This window comes from Lactuca serriola, chromosome 5 (genome assembly GCF_051521515.1).
Source record: "Lactuca serriola cultivar US96UC23 chromosome 5, Lser_US96UC23_V15, whole genome shotgun sequence".
Lineage (NCBI taxonomy): Eukaryota > Viridiplantae > Streptophyta > Magnoliopsida > Asterales > Asteraceae > Lactuca > Lactuca serriola.
In genome coordinates, this window is record NC_136412.1 from 145,469,001 (window position 1) to 145,485,050 (window position 16,050).

A 16,050-nucleotide genomic window follows, 5' to 3' on the forward strand; every position below is an offset into this window, starting at 1 on the left:
CAGAGCAATTACCACTGCTCCTGACTCAAGATCATGTGTTGTATAGTTAACTTCATGTGTCTTAAGTTGTCTTGAGGTATAGGTAATGGCCTTTCCTCATGTATAATAACACAACCAAGCCCTTGGTTGGATGCATCGCATTACACCACAAAATCTTCTATCCCTTTTTGGGAGGGAGAGCATCGGTGCGGTGCACTAGGCTTACTTTAGCGTTTGGAATGCTCTTTCTTGTTTACAGACAAGTCCGGTGCTCCTCAAGGTGAGAAACTTAGCCTAAAGAATCCTCTTCTGAGGAGTTCATTAAGCTGTCTGGGAAGTTCTAGTATCTTAGTTGGAGCTAGACGATAATGTGATTTGGCTACTGAGGTAGCCCTTGTAACTAAGTCGATTCGGAACTCGAATTGACGTTGTGGTGGTAATCCCGGTAGTTCTTCTGGAAAGGTGTCAGGAAAGTTGCGTACTTTTGGGATGTTCTGAATGTCCTTCGCTTCTTGGCTCGCATCGACGATGTGTGCAAGGAATGTGTGATATTCCTTTCGTAAGCGCTTTTGAGCTTGAATACACAAAATGATGTGAAGGTTCGTACTTGATTTGTCTCCATAAATAACAAGAGGTTCTTTGATAGGGAGGTTAAGATGAACTGTTTTCCCAAAGCGCTTGATATCGGCTTGATGTAGACTCAACCAATTCATACTGATTATGACGTCAAAACCTTGTGGTTGATTAGATGTCGTGATGATCTAAAAGAAAGTATGATTACTCCTGAATTAAGGAAAAAGGATAGGTACTTCTAAGTTTCTTCGCATGGCAGCACGATCACTCGTAGTATTAGGCAGTCTCCATCCTAAAGTTCATATTAGAACTCATACCTGGTTTATCAATCACAGTTTCGCATATACGAGTTGTATATAATTAAGATTGAAAAGGTAATCGAAAAAATGATTCTTCTTTAAGCCCACATCCCAACGAGGAAAAGAAGTTAAACTGGAATCATCAATTCTAAACCTGTACAACCTTGATTATATACAACCCCTATGTATACATTCTTCAGCGATAGATCAACCGTATGGGTCTTTGTATTGAACGCGACGTATTGTACGAGTGGTACTTCGGGGAGGTTTGTTGAGTTTTTCTTCGGAAGGGATAAGAAACATGAGGCACTCTATGCATGAGTACTTCGGTGTTCTGGAATGACGGCTTCGCTAGAAAGACGTTTTCGGAGAAGGAGACGTACGCACGAAATTGGTATTGTGCGGATCGAATTGACTCAAGTTGTATGATAACGTCGAACTTACTTAGAAGTAAAAGATATTAGATTTGAACATAAAGGCGTTATAGACAAAACACAACGGTGCAACTTTTAACAGAGTTACAGTACTTTACAGTAATTATAGGAATACTGCTGCGAACAAAGTATACTACAAAAGGCAAGTATACGCAACACGAGGGTCCCTTAACTGACGGGATCTTGCAAAAGATAAGACTCGAGTTGCACTACTTTTAAACATGTTTTAAAAACATACATAATACTGACGATTGGAAGTGAACCTATAGTATAGTAGGGTCCTTCGTTGCCTCTTTCCATAATGAGGTCAAACTCCTCTGGATTCGTCGTCGTTCTTCTCTGTTGGACAGTCCCTCTTGAAGTGTCCCATTACACCACATAGATGGCATATTCGAGAGATTTCGACATTGGTGGTTGAAGTAATGTGCTGGATCCGAGTCCTGCAGCAATTGGTAGTATGTCCGTTCTTGTCACATTTAAAGCAGTGTAACGAACGACAACTACCCAGATGATGGAAGCTGCACTTATTGCATTTCGGTAGGTTTCTGGCATACTGCCTAGCTGGTGCAGGGACTATTGGGATACCAGAAGGGATGGTAGTAGGAGGTACAAATTTTGTGGCTGCGAAGGTTGCCGCAGGTCGTTGCCTTTTGCTCGCCCCTTGGGTGATTTGCCTTTAGCTTTAGCCCAGAACTTTTATTTGTTATTCTTGGGCTTCGGATTCGGGGTGTCGTGGTAGTTTGTTGCTCGTTGAGGTACTTTATTGTTACTTGGATTGGAATTATTGTTAACAATCCCGCTAACATTCGCGTTGTTAGCGTTAAGGTGGGTCAGAACAGCTGACACGGCAGTTGAGACTGCAGCTTGAAAGGTAGCTGCATCAATCTGAAGAGTTGGTGTTTGGTTGATGGGTTGATCGTTTTTCTTCGGCCGACATGATTCTGTTACACGGAAAGAAAATGAATTTGTGAGCGAGTATGGTTGAACCTAGACGTAGTTCGATCGTTCATGTAAAGAGTAGAAGTATGTTCTTGAAGGTTTGACCTACATCCCTATGATGCAGTCCTAGTACAGATTAGAAGTAAATTAATAGAATGGTCTAAAAACGTTTATTGTCCAAACCAGGGTATTATTGGTTGGTGGATAACATGATCCAACCTTTGAAAGAGACTTGGAAATGATTCTAGAGTTAAATTACCATAGCCCAATAACTTGACTAGATAGGGTTTTAGATAGACTCCAATGAAAGCATGATGAAAGCATTTGAACAAAGATTGACATGGAAGTTAGCCGACTGTCGATATCGTTGATGTTTAAGATGTAATAGGTTTGGGGAAATTGACCTTGTTGTAGGTCTTACATCATATTCGGAGTAGAAAAGTCTTTGACAGCATAAAGACTTAACTAAAAGTACTTACAGTACAAGGTAGTCACATAGAAAGTACTACACATAACATAGACAGGAACATGGTTCTTTAAAACAAAGAAGGAAGTACTGGTGACGGTCACCCCTATGGTGAACCCTTAGTTCGGCTAGTTGACGTTCCATATCAAGCAGGTATCCTTCGTACACCCTCTAGCGTACTTGGAGCTCTATGACTTCGGCTTGGGTTTCAGCTAGTGCTTGCAGCAGGGTCTCATGGTTTCTCTCAGACCTCTCACTTGTGTGATCAAGGCCATTGGTGTGAATGGTATGCATTCTTGCATTGGCATTAACCTCTTCGATACGTTGTAGAGCCATCATGCCTTGAATTTCGTTTCGGTCAACTCTTCGGATCAGGATTGGTAAAGCTTTGTCTGCTGAGCTCCCTTCGTTTACGTTGTAGAAGCTTCGGTCTCCATTAAACGGCATAGGTTGATCTTGCTCTTCGCTCCATGTTTCCAAGCATTCTACCCAAGGAGGCGTCGGACCAAGAAAAGCGGGACGAGGGTTAGGATTTAGAAATGGAGGTACCGAGGGTAGGTTCTCAACCTCGGGTTCGGAGTTATCACCATCCAAAAGGTCTTCAACATGGTGATCATTCAAAGGGATTGGATGATCATTCTCGGGTTCTTCTCCAAACCATCCAGCATTGTCTTCGTTCGGAAGGTACAGGTTGCCGTCGGGATGGAGTCCAGCCATGTTATCTACGCGAGAATTGGGGTAAGGAAATAGTTATTAGACAAACTAACTAGATAATTATTAAAGGATTTTCATTAGTTACATCACTATTTGTAAAGTTCATACCAGTTATATGAAATCAAAACAGGACAGGCCTTCGAATAAGTGACCTTAACTCCAAATTCACAAGGAACAGAGGTAAAGTTTTTAGACTTGTTTCCACATCATAGCCATTCTTGGACACGTGCTAATCACTCCTCGGACCAGCATAGTTGATCAGGCTATGCCACTCCCAAGACTGACAATACATCCCTGAGCTTACCTGTGATATTGAACAATCGTAATACTTTTGTTCTTGTCATTGTGACACAGATTTTAGTATGAATGCAGACACGTATACTTAGTTAAATATTTTATTATTTAAAAGTATAAACTCCTGGTCAGAGTATTTTAATCCCATTGTGTTTATAGTTCGTATATCTTTTATGGGTTGATACACTCAATTCACTATAAACAATGCTCAGATACCAATCTATCACACCCCAAAACCGAGAACGGCGGAAACGTTCTGGGGCGGAGGACGTCATGTAATGTATCACAATAACGTAAAGTAGTAAACAAGCAACAACATCATCCATTGCATTAATAGTATAATTTTAATTACAAGTGTGTTCTTTCATAGTATAAGACAACAAAATAAATAATCAAAATAAAAGAGGAGTCTTGATTTCTCCGTCTTCACAAAACCTGGTCGTCGTACTTGTCTATTTGTGACTAGAGAATACAAGTTATTTTGAAAGCGAGTATCAGCAATAAAGCTGGTGAATTCATAAGTATTAATGTGTCTTTGATTTGTAAAAAGTGTAAAGCAAAGACTTGTAAACATTTAGAGAAAAGTATGAAAATGTTTGTAAGTAATTGTAAACATTTGAAAACCCGAGAAAATCCTATATTTCCTACTAGTATAAAAGTAGTCTTCTACCAAGACTCGACTATTTTGAAAGTAGTCTTCTACCAAGACCCGATTGTTTTGTAAGAAAGCATCACTGTAAATGTGACAGTTTTTCCCTGTTGAACTATTATTATAAAAGTTATAGTCTACCTCGTCGATTATGTGTATGAGTCATAATATAAAGGTAATAAGGAGAAATAGTTTATCTATATCAAATATATCCTACCTCGTCATTCATGTGAATGTGTCACAAAATAAAGGAAGGAGAATAATATAATAACTAAATATGTATTCTTTCGCATTAGGATATTCACGACATGGAAACTCGCCGAACAGTACAACCGTGGACACCCGTCGACACTCCTTTTCCCTACTGTAGCTAACAGCTTTGGGTGTGGAATGGTATGTCCCGAAAGGTCTGTAACAGATCCTATGTAATAGTATCTATTAAACATATTAAAGTAGACGTGTTCATGTAAGCGTATCTCTCTAAACATATCAATGTAAACGTATCTCTGTAAGCGTATCTTTGTAAACGTATTCATGTAAGCGTATCTATGTAAATGTACTCATGTAAGCGTATCTATGTAAACGTACTCATGTAAGCGTATCTATGTAAACGTATTCATGTAAGCATATATATATGTAAACGTATTCATGTAACATGTAATGTATTAGTATAGACTCATGAATGAACTGACTCTTGTGTGATTCCTTGTACTTGGAATTGTAAGTAGTATCTCCTAACTATACCTATTATAGTTACTAGTAATGTACGAGTATAACCGGAAGTATACCTTTGGTACCCAAAGGTGCTGAACTGACTAATGGAACCTTTATACCTATATATGTATACATGATATATAAATAATACTTAGACGACATTCGGACGAGCAACCGATGCCCTAAGGCCACATCCCAACGAGGAAAAGGAAATAAAGCGAGCTAACCGTCCTAAGTCCTTTAAACATTATTTATATAACTATACATATGTAGGCATGAATTTGAAAATATAAAAGCGTAAAAGAAGTTTTGTAAAACCTTTGAAAAGTCTAATACTATGAAACGATGACCTGATGTCAGTTTATAAAACGATTGAAAGTATTTTGTTTGATAAGACAGTTTAAGTATAAGGAAAACCTTTGTTTGAAAACACCTTTGTAACAGAGTTTGAAAGGAAACTTACAGTGTGTAAGATAGTTTGATAAAGAGTTTTAAACATGTAAAAACATTCAAGAAAGTCATTTGAAGAAATATGTTTGGTAAAACAGTTAACGTATAGTAAATCCATTTGCGCTAGTTATTAATCACATGTGATTGATATAATAACTAAACATGATTCAACTTGTATTCCCCCCATAAAGCATTTATAAACATTTAAAAACATTTAAAAGGTTAATTAAGGGGTATGAACTCACTTGATTGATTGGGAGAAAGCGAGATGATAATCGAGCAGAACTTCGACTTGGAAGAGTTGATTTTCTCGGGATTCTCGGGAATCTCAGGAATCTCGGGAATCTCGGGAGTGTAGAACCTTCATTCGGAACTTGAGTGTGAAAATCGGGGCTTCGGGATGGCTTTTCGGGGTAATTACGCAGAGTAACAACACTTAGATGGAAAGAGATGAGCACCAAACCCGGCACCCTTAAGCTTCTATTTATAAGGGCATTTCTGGTGTGTCACGTCGTGGCCATCTGTGCCACGTTGTGGTGATCAAAATCTTATCCTCTTCCATTGATGGGACGCCCTCAGTCACTTGCCGGGTCGCGGCCAACTGTGCCACGTCGTGGCAGACCTGACAGCCTCGGATTTTGAGCCTTAAACTTGTAAAATCTGTAACTTTCGCGTACGGGCTCCGTTTTCGACGTTCTTTATATGCACGTGTAGGTGAGAATATAATCTACAACTCTCGTTTAGACATCGTTGGCTAATTTTGATTTATTTTTAATTATTTTTTTTAACAGGACGGGACTGGAAAAGCCCGTTAAAAATCCATAACTTCTTCATCCGGCGTCCGTTTTTGCCAGAATTTTTACCGTTGCGCTACTTTGGTTGAGACCTTCGATTCTTATTTAGGTTGTTTCGGCCAAAAGTCTCTCGATCTCTATTTCGAGTTTTTCGCTGTCTACTACTATATATGGATCTTGGAAAAATCATAACTTCCTCATACGAAGTCAGATTTGGACGTTCTTTTTATGTACACTCACGGTTTAATGATATCTAAAACTTTCATTTAGATACTTAATGCTAAAAAAACTATTGCATCGAAACTTCGCGCTTTTACGTCTATCCGTATTGTTGGTTCTGTCGGAAATCTTAGAATGGTTATAACTTCTTCGTTATAACTCGGATTTTAGTGTTCTTTATATGTATAAAAACCTTGTTATGATTCCTACCACTTTATTTAACCCAAATAAGATTTAGGAAAGTTATATTTTGACCTAAATTTGACTGGTGTTACATTACATTGTCTCGAAATATCGGGTTATCACATTTGGAGACTAGATTTGTCATTAGGTTAACCATAAATCGCTGTCACACCAGCTCATGCATTTTAAAGATGCTTCCTAGCTACTACCTAGGACATGTTTCCTCCAAAATTAGTAGGTAAGGATTGTATTAGGCTGAAGGGAGTGTATAGGTTCGTTAACATATATTGTGTAATATTTCATATTTTATCTTCCACCACTATGTTATGTATTATGATACATGTATACATAACATTTCATAGAGTTTTTATCTCATATGGTTGTGTCGCATGTTATATTATGTATCACTTCGATTTTAAAAATTCAAAAGCACGTTCCAAATCCTTATGTGTTGCTTCTTGTCTTCTCTTAAATAACTTTTCTCTTGGTTCCATTAGGTTGTATCGGAATGTCTTCACGAATATGGAATATGCAGGATATATTACATTTATAAGGTAATACTCAAACTTCTAATTGTTTTCATTCACCGTGAAACGAGCATCAGATGTCTTTCCTAACAAAATATTGTTGAATATTGGAGATTGATAAAAAAAAAAAAAAAAAAACGTTGATGTCATTGTTAGAACCCACGACTCAGGAATAAACATGATAAATCGATAAATCTTTGGAAGCAACAACCTTTAATACCAAAGAAGACTCTCTCTATGATGACAACTTGCAATCTATCGTCTCCATGTTTGGGGACAATTTCTCTATTTCCAATATGTGCAATCATTGCTTCCAATCATATTGAGAAAAACATGTCTTCCTTCGTGTCAAATACAGTTGTTACATATAATGCAACTAAGGTTTCTGCAGATAAACATCCTTGAAAGTTTCAACAAAATATTTTGACAATCTATACAAACTTTCTCTTTCAGTTATTTCAAATATTCTCATATAATCGTCAATTGAATCGATTGACTCCTTGTAAGCCATCAACCAAATTATCGAAACACATTTCTCAATTGGGAAAAAGATACCTAAACATATATTTAATATATATATATATATTACAAAAATATATATTTAATATGTATAAAAATGAAAGAAAAGGTACCTGCTTTCCAAAGCGCTAACTATCCATACAAAGACATTCTTACTCAAATGATACCTTATTTTGAAATCCTTTAATTAGTAGATACATTTATCCGCATTGTAATCGCAATATAGACGTCTGTGTCCTTGCTCGCGATTTATGTTTAACATCGTGCGTCTTCTTAGAAGAGGGGCTACATCTTCATCCAATAGCTCATTAATATAATACTCGTACATCATGGTATGAACATATCATCATCGTCAAATATAAAGAAAGAAAAGAATGGTGTGAATAAATTTTGGTAAGATGGTATGTATTTATCAAGGTTCTAAATAACATAAGGCGTGATTTGGCGGCAATGTCAAACCTCAAGCTTTTCCGAGCCTTGGTGAGCCACGTCGTTTGTAAGATGTGACTTAAGGCAGCAATTTTGTATATAATTAATATTTTTATATGTATTTTCAACTATTATTCTATTTTATACACATATATGAGTTAAGGCGACATTTAAGTAAAGTTTGGTGGCATGCATAAGCCTTGGAACCATGGCGCATGACAAACTTTTTAGAACCTTGGTATTTATAGGTAAAAAAAATACTAATTATTTTTAAAAAAATGACCGTTCAATGGTTACATGCGATTTTCAATTGGTTTCTTCTCCCGTTGAGCTACGTTACCATGACAACAAGAAAATACTATTAGAATGTAAGATCATATTTAGTGGAAAGAAAAATGTGTCATACTCTCTTTCGAAAACAAATGTGTCATACTAATACATATTTGGTTTCTTTAACAAATTATTAAGGGCAAATGTCGTATTAGCCTATCAAACTTATCGTGTTTGTTTTAAAAGGTCATCAAACTTTTTATTTGTACATTTAGGAAACGAAGTCCGAATTTACTGTTTTAAAAGGTTCTTATTTGACCTGATACCGGGTAACCAGGTAAAATGTGGTGACGTATACTTGATAAATAGGCTTAACACTTAAGAGGTTTGATGTAGGCCAAATTATTCTTTCAACCATTTTTTCGAACACCTTCTATGCAATTCTTATATCTCTTTTTTCTAACACCTTTATGCATTTCTTATTTCCCCCGTTAACTGTTAATCCTTTACCGCAAACCCATTAACTAGAATAGCTTAATTTTAGCAATCATTATGTATGAATAGAGGAGAAAAGCATAATTATTAAAGGGAAAACCTAATTATATTCTTGACATTCTATTCAATTGAATACATGATATCAATTGGGTATTAAACAAAATCCCTTACTATATCCAGTTATTTCACTAGCCTGTAAAAACCCGCTTCCTTTATCTGAAGGTGTGAAGCAATCATGCAAATTGTTCCACTTGTCGTGTTCTTCAACAAAGATGCATTTTGCTTTGCCTGTTTTGATGTCAAACTTGAGGAGCTTAAGTTTGGAATGTGATCTGTTTAATACTTGGGAAATTAGGGCATGTCCATACATCCAGTTGACTCTAGATAAATACTCTTTTTCACCATCGGTCCCACTCCCACAGCAACAAAGATCAATCCAGGTGACGACCCCACCAATAATAGGGACAACACCAAGACGATCCTTCATATTTGTGGTCCCCACAAAAGGGTAGGCGTGTTCTTCTTGAGCCTCTGAACCAATTCACGTTTCTGGTACGCCGATTCACGAAGAAGATGAATTGGATTGTTCCAGTTCACATTTCTGGTGCTTCGATTTGCATGTCTGTCTGGTGTGCCGATTCACAAAGAAGATGTATTGGATTGTTCCAATTCACCAAGAAATGATTCTAAAACTTGAAGTACTTGAACTTAGTTTTAGGGATAAGTTTGGAGAGGGGAAAACTGTTATAGTGAGAGGAGGTTGGAGGAGATGAGACTAGCAGTCTGAGAGATTAAAACATGTTATAGTGGGTCAAGTGACCTTTTTAACAGGTCAAATAATAGTTTATTCCCTAAATGTACAAAAAAAAGTTTGGTGACCTTCTAAAATAAACATGAAAAGTTTGATGGGCTAATATGACATTTGCCTAATTATTAGCCAATGAATCAATCAATTAAGATCATCAGACTAAAATCGTAATGCCTTTGGTTTTTAAGCAAATTATTACACTGATGTGCAAAGTGTAAAATTATGATCAAAAGCAAATTATATTGAAAACTACAAAACCACATAACAATAAACTCGGAAGTTTAAAGTCGTAATCATATTATTATGGGGTTTTTTGACACCATTTTATTATCATAAAAAGTTCTTGATACATTCATAGTTTTTTTTTAAATGAAGTGTAATAATTTTGTGATACAAGATAAAAATTATGTTATGGGGTGTATTTTGTGATATTAGATAACCATTTTGTAAACTATGCAAGAAGAGAAGTAAGAGGATGTATTTTATTAAATCTTTTTAAAGTTTGCCTTCTATATTTCCTCACATTTATCTTCATTCTCCAAGGTTTCCAAAGCCCCAAATCACTGAGATTTTCAATTGGTTGCTTCTCCTGTTTAATTTTGATCCTGGAACAACATTATAGTAAACAAACCTAATAACAATTATATTGTATGCACATTATAAATCAATAAGAATATACTATGAGAATATAAGATCATATTTAGTGAAAAGAAAACTACATCATAGTAAACAGACCCAATAACAATTATATTGTATGCACTTTGTAATCATAAATCAATAAGAAGATAATATGAGAATGTAAGATCACAATTAGTGGAAAGAAAACTACGTCATACTAATACAAGTTGCCATATAACAAGAAGTATGGATAGTGTTCCATGGCGCTTAATGTCGTTGAGGCATTGGCACGTAGGCTCCTCCACGACGTTTATGGCTCGTAGACACTAGTCTAATATTATTCTACTACTTCATTTTTTTTCTCTTTTTCTCTCTCTAGAAAATGTTTAGCATACTTATTTTGTCCAAGATCACAATATTTTTCCCTAGAAATGTCTATACGTTCGATCACTATTTTTTTCATAAATTTATATCAAGAACTCTACTATTGAGTTTTATTGAGCTTTGGTTAAGAAGATCACAATGTTATCATGAAAGGTTTTTCACTGTCATTCTCTTGCACTATAAACAAAATATTTCTCACATAAAACCCTGTTTTTTTTCTTCAGAATAACATGTTGTAAAGCTTTTGTAATTTTATAATAATTTTATATATTTTTTGAGACATGTATGACATGTTCTTCAAAATAAATTAGTTTGACAAAATTGCAAAATGGCTTTTATGGCTGTGAAAAATATGTGGTCTTAGTCTAAAAAAATTTGATGGGACATCACTAGTGTACTTGTGGATACCTTTTGTCATTTTGGTTCTAATGATTGGCATTCTTTGTGTTTTTGGTCCAAGCTCAATCTAAAATGACAAATATGCCCAAAGATAATTTTTTCTAAAATTTATTATAATTATTTTAATTAAAAAAAAACAAAAAATAAAACATCACCCACCCTACCCACCTCCATTTCTCTCTCTTCTCAACCACCATATCAAACTTACCATTGTAAGTGCTGGATAAAAATAAGAAGTTCAATTTCATTACATGTCTGCCCATTTGCGTATGTATAATTATAGCAAAAATCTACCTTATTAATTCATAATGACGGGTAAAACAAGAACCAAAGAATAGAGGTAGGGGTCGTGTGTAACTGTAAGACTGTTGGTATGTATTTCACTTCTTTTCTTAAATCGATTCCCAAGTAAGCCTCAGAAATATTTAGATCAAAATCAACAAAGATCATATCATTCGTCAAACTTTTCACCATTTTTTGAAAAAAAACCTAACCCTAGCATCGTATGGAAACCATAACTCGAGTGCATGTCTGCAAAAATTCTTTGCCACCACCGTTTAAACGCATGGTTAACGGAACCTTATGACCGTCAGAGTTTGAGATGCTCGATGCTGCCATGGTGGTTGCGGGAAACAGTGTAATGAAAGTATAAGGTTGTGATGGTGATTCATAACGATGATGGTCAGTGTGGTTTTTACTTCCATGGCATGGAAACAACGTTAGACTTATGGTAAATAGATATACAATGATGGATATGGTTGACGGTGAGTAGTGGTAGTGAACAATGATGACAGATGGAGATGGAGGTGTAGTGATCTTGAGAGTGTGTGTGTATATTTGTATATTTTGAAAAGAGATAGAAATAAGTGTGTAACACCTTGTTTCTAGTATGTTGTTCGCGATCCGATCTTCTTAAAGTTAAGTTTGATTTAGGGTTTTTGGGTGGATCGTGACGCGACTTCTTAGTGATCATGGCATGACACATATCGATAAGTAGCGACGCGATCATGTATTGGTAGCGAAGCGAAGCCGCCACAACCTAAAACCTAGGAACTTATCTTCTATGGTTTTACATTTTCTCCAACCTCTTTCTCTAGAAAAAACCATTGAGTGAACCTTAGCCTCTATTTCCTTCTTCCTTGTGTTCTTGGTGGGTTTTGGTGGTCTTTGAAGAAGAATCTAAATCCATGGTGTCTAGTGAAGCAAACTCCATAGATTTTCTACATTCCAACTCCCTCTTCAATCTTTATAGGTGATAAAGTCTCGAGCTTTATGGATAGTTATGTCTAGATCTAGTATTTAGATTGTATTGGTCCGTTTTTGTTGTGATACAATGGAATTTGGGGAACTCTAGGTCCAAAGGCAGTATTAGTTGTTATTTTGGACCTTTTATGGAGATCTAGTTAATTTATCATTAGATGTTATGGTACAATACATGTGATTTAATTTAACTTGGAAATAGTAACTTGAAGGCTTTATTACCCTAGGCTCTTCTTAATTGGTATAATGGCTAGAGAAGCTCATAACACATTTTTTAAAATTAAAGTTATAAATAAATGAAGCATATAATTTATGAAAATCAAATAGCTTTAAGATTTAAGAACCACAAAAAAAAAAAAAAGGAAACTGATATGTTTTCATTACCATTATGGAGGAAATACTTTCATGATTTAAGTAAAATGAAAACAAATCTATAAACCATTTTTCTTGCTAATTTGCAAATCTATTACTTAACCAACAAATTAGCCAACTACTTAAACATTCATTCATCTAAACTCATGATTAAAGGAAAATAAATGTAAAAATATGATTAACTAGAAAATATTTTCTTAAACTTCAACCACAATTTTATAACAATCTTCAAAATAACTAGTCATCAATGCGTTAAATCAATATCAACCAACTATAAACCTAAAATGGCTAAGATTAAGGAAAAGTAAAATGTTTTAGTAGTACCCAACATAATCCAAGCAAAATGAGATGGAAATCCAAAGTTTCATGTGTTCTGCATTTGTTCTTTAAAGCTCCAAAATCTCTAGAAAAAATGCTCTTAAATCTTAGAAGTGTGCAACAGGATTCCACCAAACTTCCCCATATAGCCATCAAAAATAAAATCCATAAATTGCCCTTGCAGGAGCTACTCGGCCGCATAAGTTGTAGCGTAAATTCTCACGTGGCCTTATGAGTTGAGCTAATCGAGAACTTTTGCAGCTTGTCTCTTTTTCCTGTTTGGTTGTCTTTATCTTCTAGCTTTGACTTTGTTAACTAATCATAAGAACCCAAATACCACATCACTTAGCCCATAACAAATAGGTACAAGCCCTAGAGTTTCATAACACAAACATTTCAAACTTCCATCATATTCCATTATTAATTAATCCCAAACTTTATCCATCTAACTCCATAGTAAGCTCCAGTGACATTGGTCTTAAATCCAACTCTCTTCGATAGCCACCACCAAGTTGAAATCCCTAAGATAAAATTGACTTTGGTCGAAGAGTAATTTTTTTTATTGGACTTTATCATCAAAATAACAATGTTAGCGGAAAGCACAAAACTTGCTGGATTTTAAAGTTATGAGGACAACCACATTTATATTTAAATGCATATTCATAGGCACGAAAACTATAATTTACTCAATATAAAATTTATATTTAATTTAATTCAAATTTTATAATATAATATAAAATTGAGAAAAACATGCACGGTATAATCGTGCCAATTTGGCTGGCATCAAGAACTTCAAGTTGACCTTTCACCCAACGTAGTCGTCTTGCAAGGTTATGTTTATTATCACGTTTATGCAACATGAATATATAATTAAGAATTTAGTCTTTTATTAAGATATCCATTAAAAAACATAGGATGCAATATAAATAATAATAGATTGACAGATAAAATAACTAATCCCGAAGACCAGAAATGGCATCTAAAGCATCTTTTTTCTGTTGATCCGATGTCTGGTATATCCACGTCTGATTATATAATATCTTAAAAGAACGTGTTTACAGAACCTATTCATGTGTAGCTATTGTTATTATATTCTTTTAGGCTATTAGTTTATCGATTAAGTTTAATGATACACTTTCATCTTCGTACAAGACTAAGTTATGGATTCACATTCATGGTTATATTGATAAGAATTTGATAAACTACTTTTCTTCTTATAAAAGTTAGAAATTTAACATGATGTGTATGGAGAAATAAATATATATCATAATTTTGTATTCAAGGTGTTTTATTATATATAATTGATTGATTTTCTAATTTTACCCTTATATATTTACTATTATAAAACAAACTAATAAGAATCTATCCAACAAATAAAGTTACTATGTACACAGAATCAAATTTGGATTCTTATTCAATTAATTCACGCCACACAAATATGGTGTAAATTAGAAGCAAATATATATGGAGTCAAAAAAACAAAGTTAAGATAACTAATAAACATAGTTACGCTTAGGCTGGAGGGAGTGGTGCCACCGAAACCGCATTCCCTCCCCCGCCACATAAGCGTCATGTCACTTTTTACCACTCAAGTGTGGTTTCTTGCCACACTTTTCATTTCTTTAATTTTTTTTGTTTTTTTTTTAAGTATTTCAATTTAATAAAACTTATTTTTTTTTAACTATTTTAATTTAATATAACTTCTATTTTAATAAAAAAAAAACATAATTTTTCATTACTTGAAAATTAAAAAAAAAAAAACAATACATTACGTTACCAAAAAAAAAAAAAAAAAAAAATCACACACATGACATTTAAATAATCTTAGAAATTTAAAAAACATAAATAAAATAACTAAAGCAAACTACATAAAGTCGTTCTCCGAGAACTCATCTTTGGGGTCATCCGGTGGATCCAAATTAAGGTTAATGTTTTGAACCCCGTAAATGTGTTCCACCAAGTCATTGCGAAGATTGTGAAATGTTTCAGTGCAACGTATCTCTGCTCTCCTGTTTATATACTCTTCGCCACCAATTTCTATTGGTTGTGTCTCTGGTATGGTTTCTTCCTCGTCAAACGCATATATCACTCTTCCTTCGTCTTCAATAATCATGTTATGCAATGTAATACATGTATACATGATTTCTTGAAGTTTTTCCTCGCCCAAATAAGCTGCTGGTTTTTTCAATATGAACCACCGTTTCTTCAGAGCTCCAAAAGCACGCTCAACATCCTTCCTAGCTCTTTCTTGAGCTCTCTTGAATTTCTTTCGTCTAGAATCATGTGGAGCTGAAAACGATTTAACAAACACAACATACTCAGGATAGATTCCATCGACCAGATAATAACCATACTTATATGGCGTTCCACGCACTTGAAAAGAAGAATCTGGTGCAGATCCATCGTATATGTTGTTAAATATTGGTGAACGGTTAAGAACGTTGATGTCGTTAATCGAACCAGGAGAACCAAAAAAAAGCATGCCAAATCCACATATCTTGTGATGCAACTGCTTCAAGTATGACCATTGGGTGACCATGATCACTTCGGGTAAATTGCCCATGATATGCTGTAGGGCAATTTTCCCATGCCCAATGGAGACAATCTAAGCTTCCTAGCATTCCAGGAAACCCATGCACACTAGCATGATGAGCTTGCAATTGCAGGATGTCATTACGTGTATGCTTACGTAAATATTTTGGACCATAAAACTGAATCACAGTTTTGCAGAAAAAATGGAGACTGTCTCGTGTTATCCTAGCAAACATCCTAAAACTTTCGTCTAATGCATCAGGCGGAATGTCATATGCTAACTAACGAAGTGCGACCGTGCATTTTTGTAAGGGAGTGAAACTGAGTGTACCTCTAACATCATAGCGTTGTTGGAAAAAACTGCACTCCCTCGTTACATCTTCAACTATACGTTCGAATAAACCTTTGAGCA

General features: G+C 35.1%; 1 protein-coding gene across 1 annotated transcript; it reads right to left on the reverse strand.

Moving 5' to 3' along the window:
• Window positions 1–14,970: 14,970 nt before the first annotated feature.
• Window positions 14,971–15,669, reverse strand: LOC145049857 (uncharacterized). Its single transcript, XM_078998205.1, has one exon. It carries the CDS (start codon window positions 15,667–15,669, stop codon window positions 14,971–14,973), a length of 699 nt encoding a protein of 232 aa, XP_078854331.1.
• Between the last annotated feature and the right edge of the window lie 381 nt (window positions 15,670–16,050).

Coding starts and splice junctions, on each gene's coding strand:
- LOC145049857 (XM_078998205.1), bottom strand. CDS start 15,669: ATGGGCAATTTACCCGAAGTGATCATGGTCACCCAATGGTCATACTTG.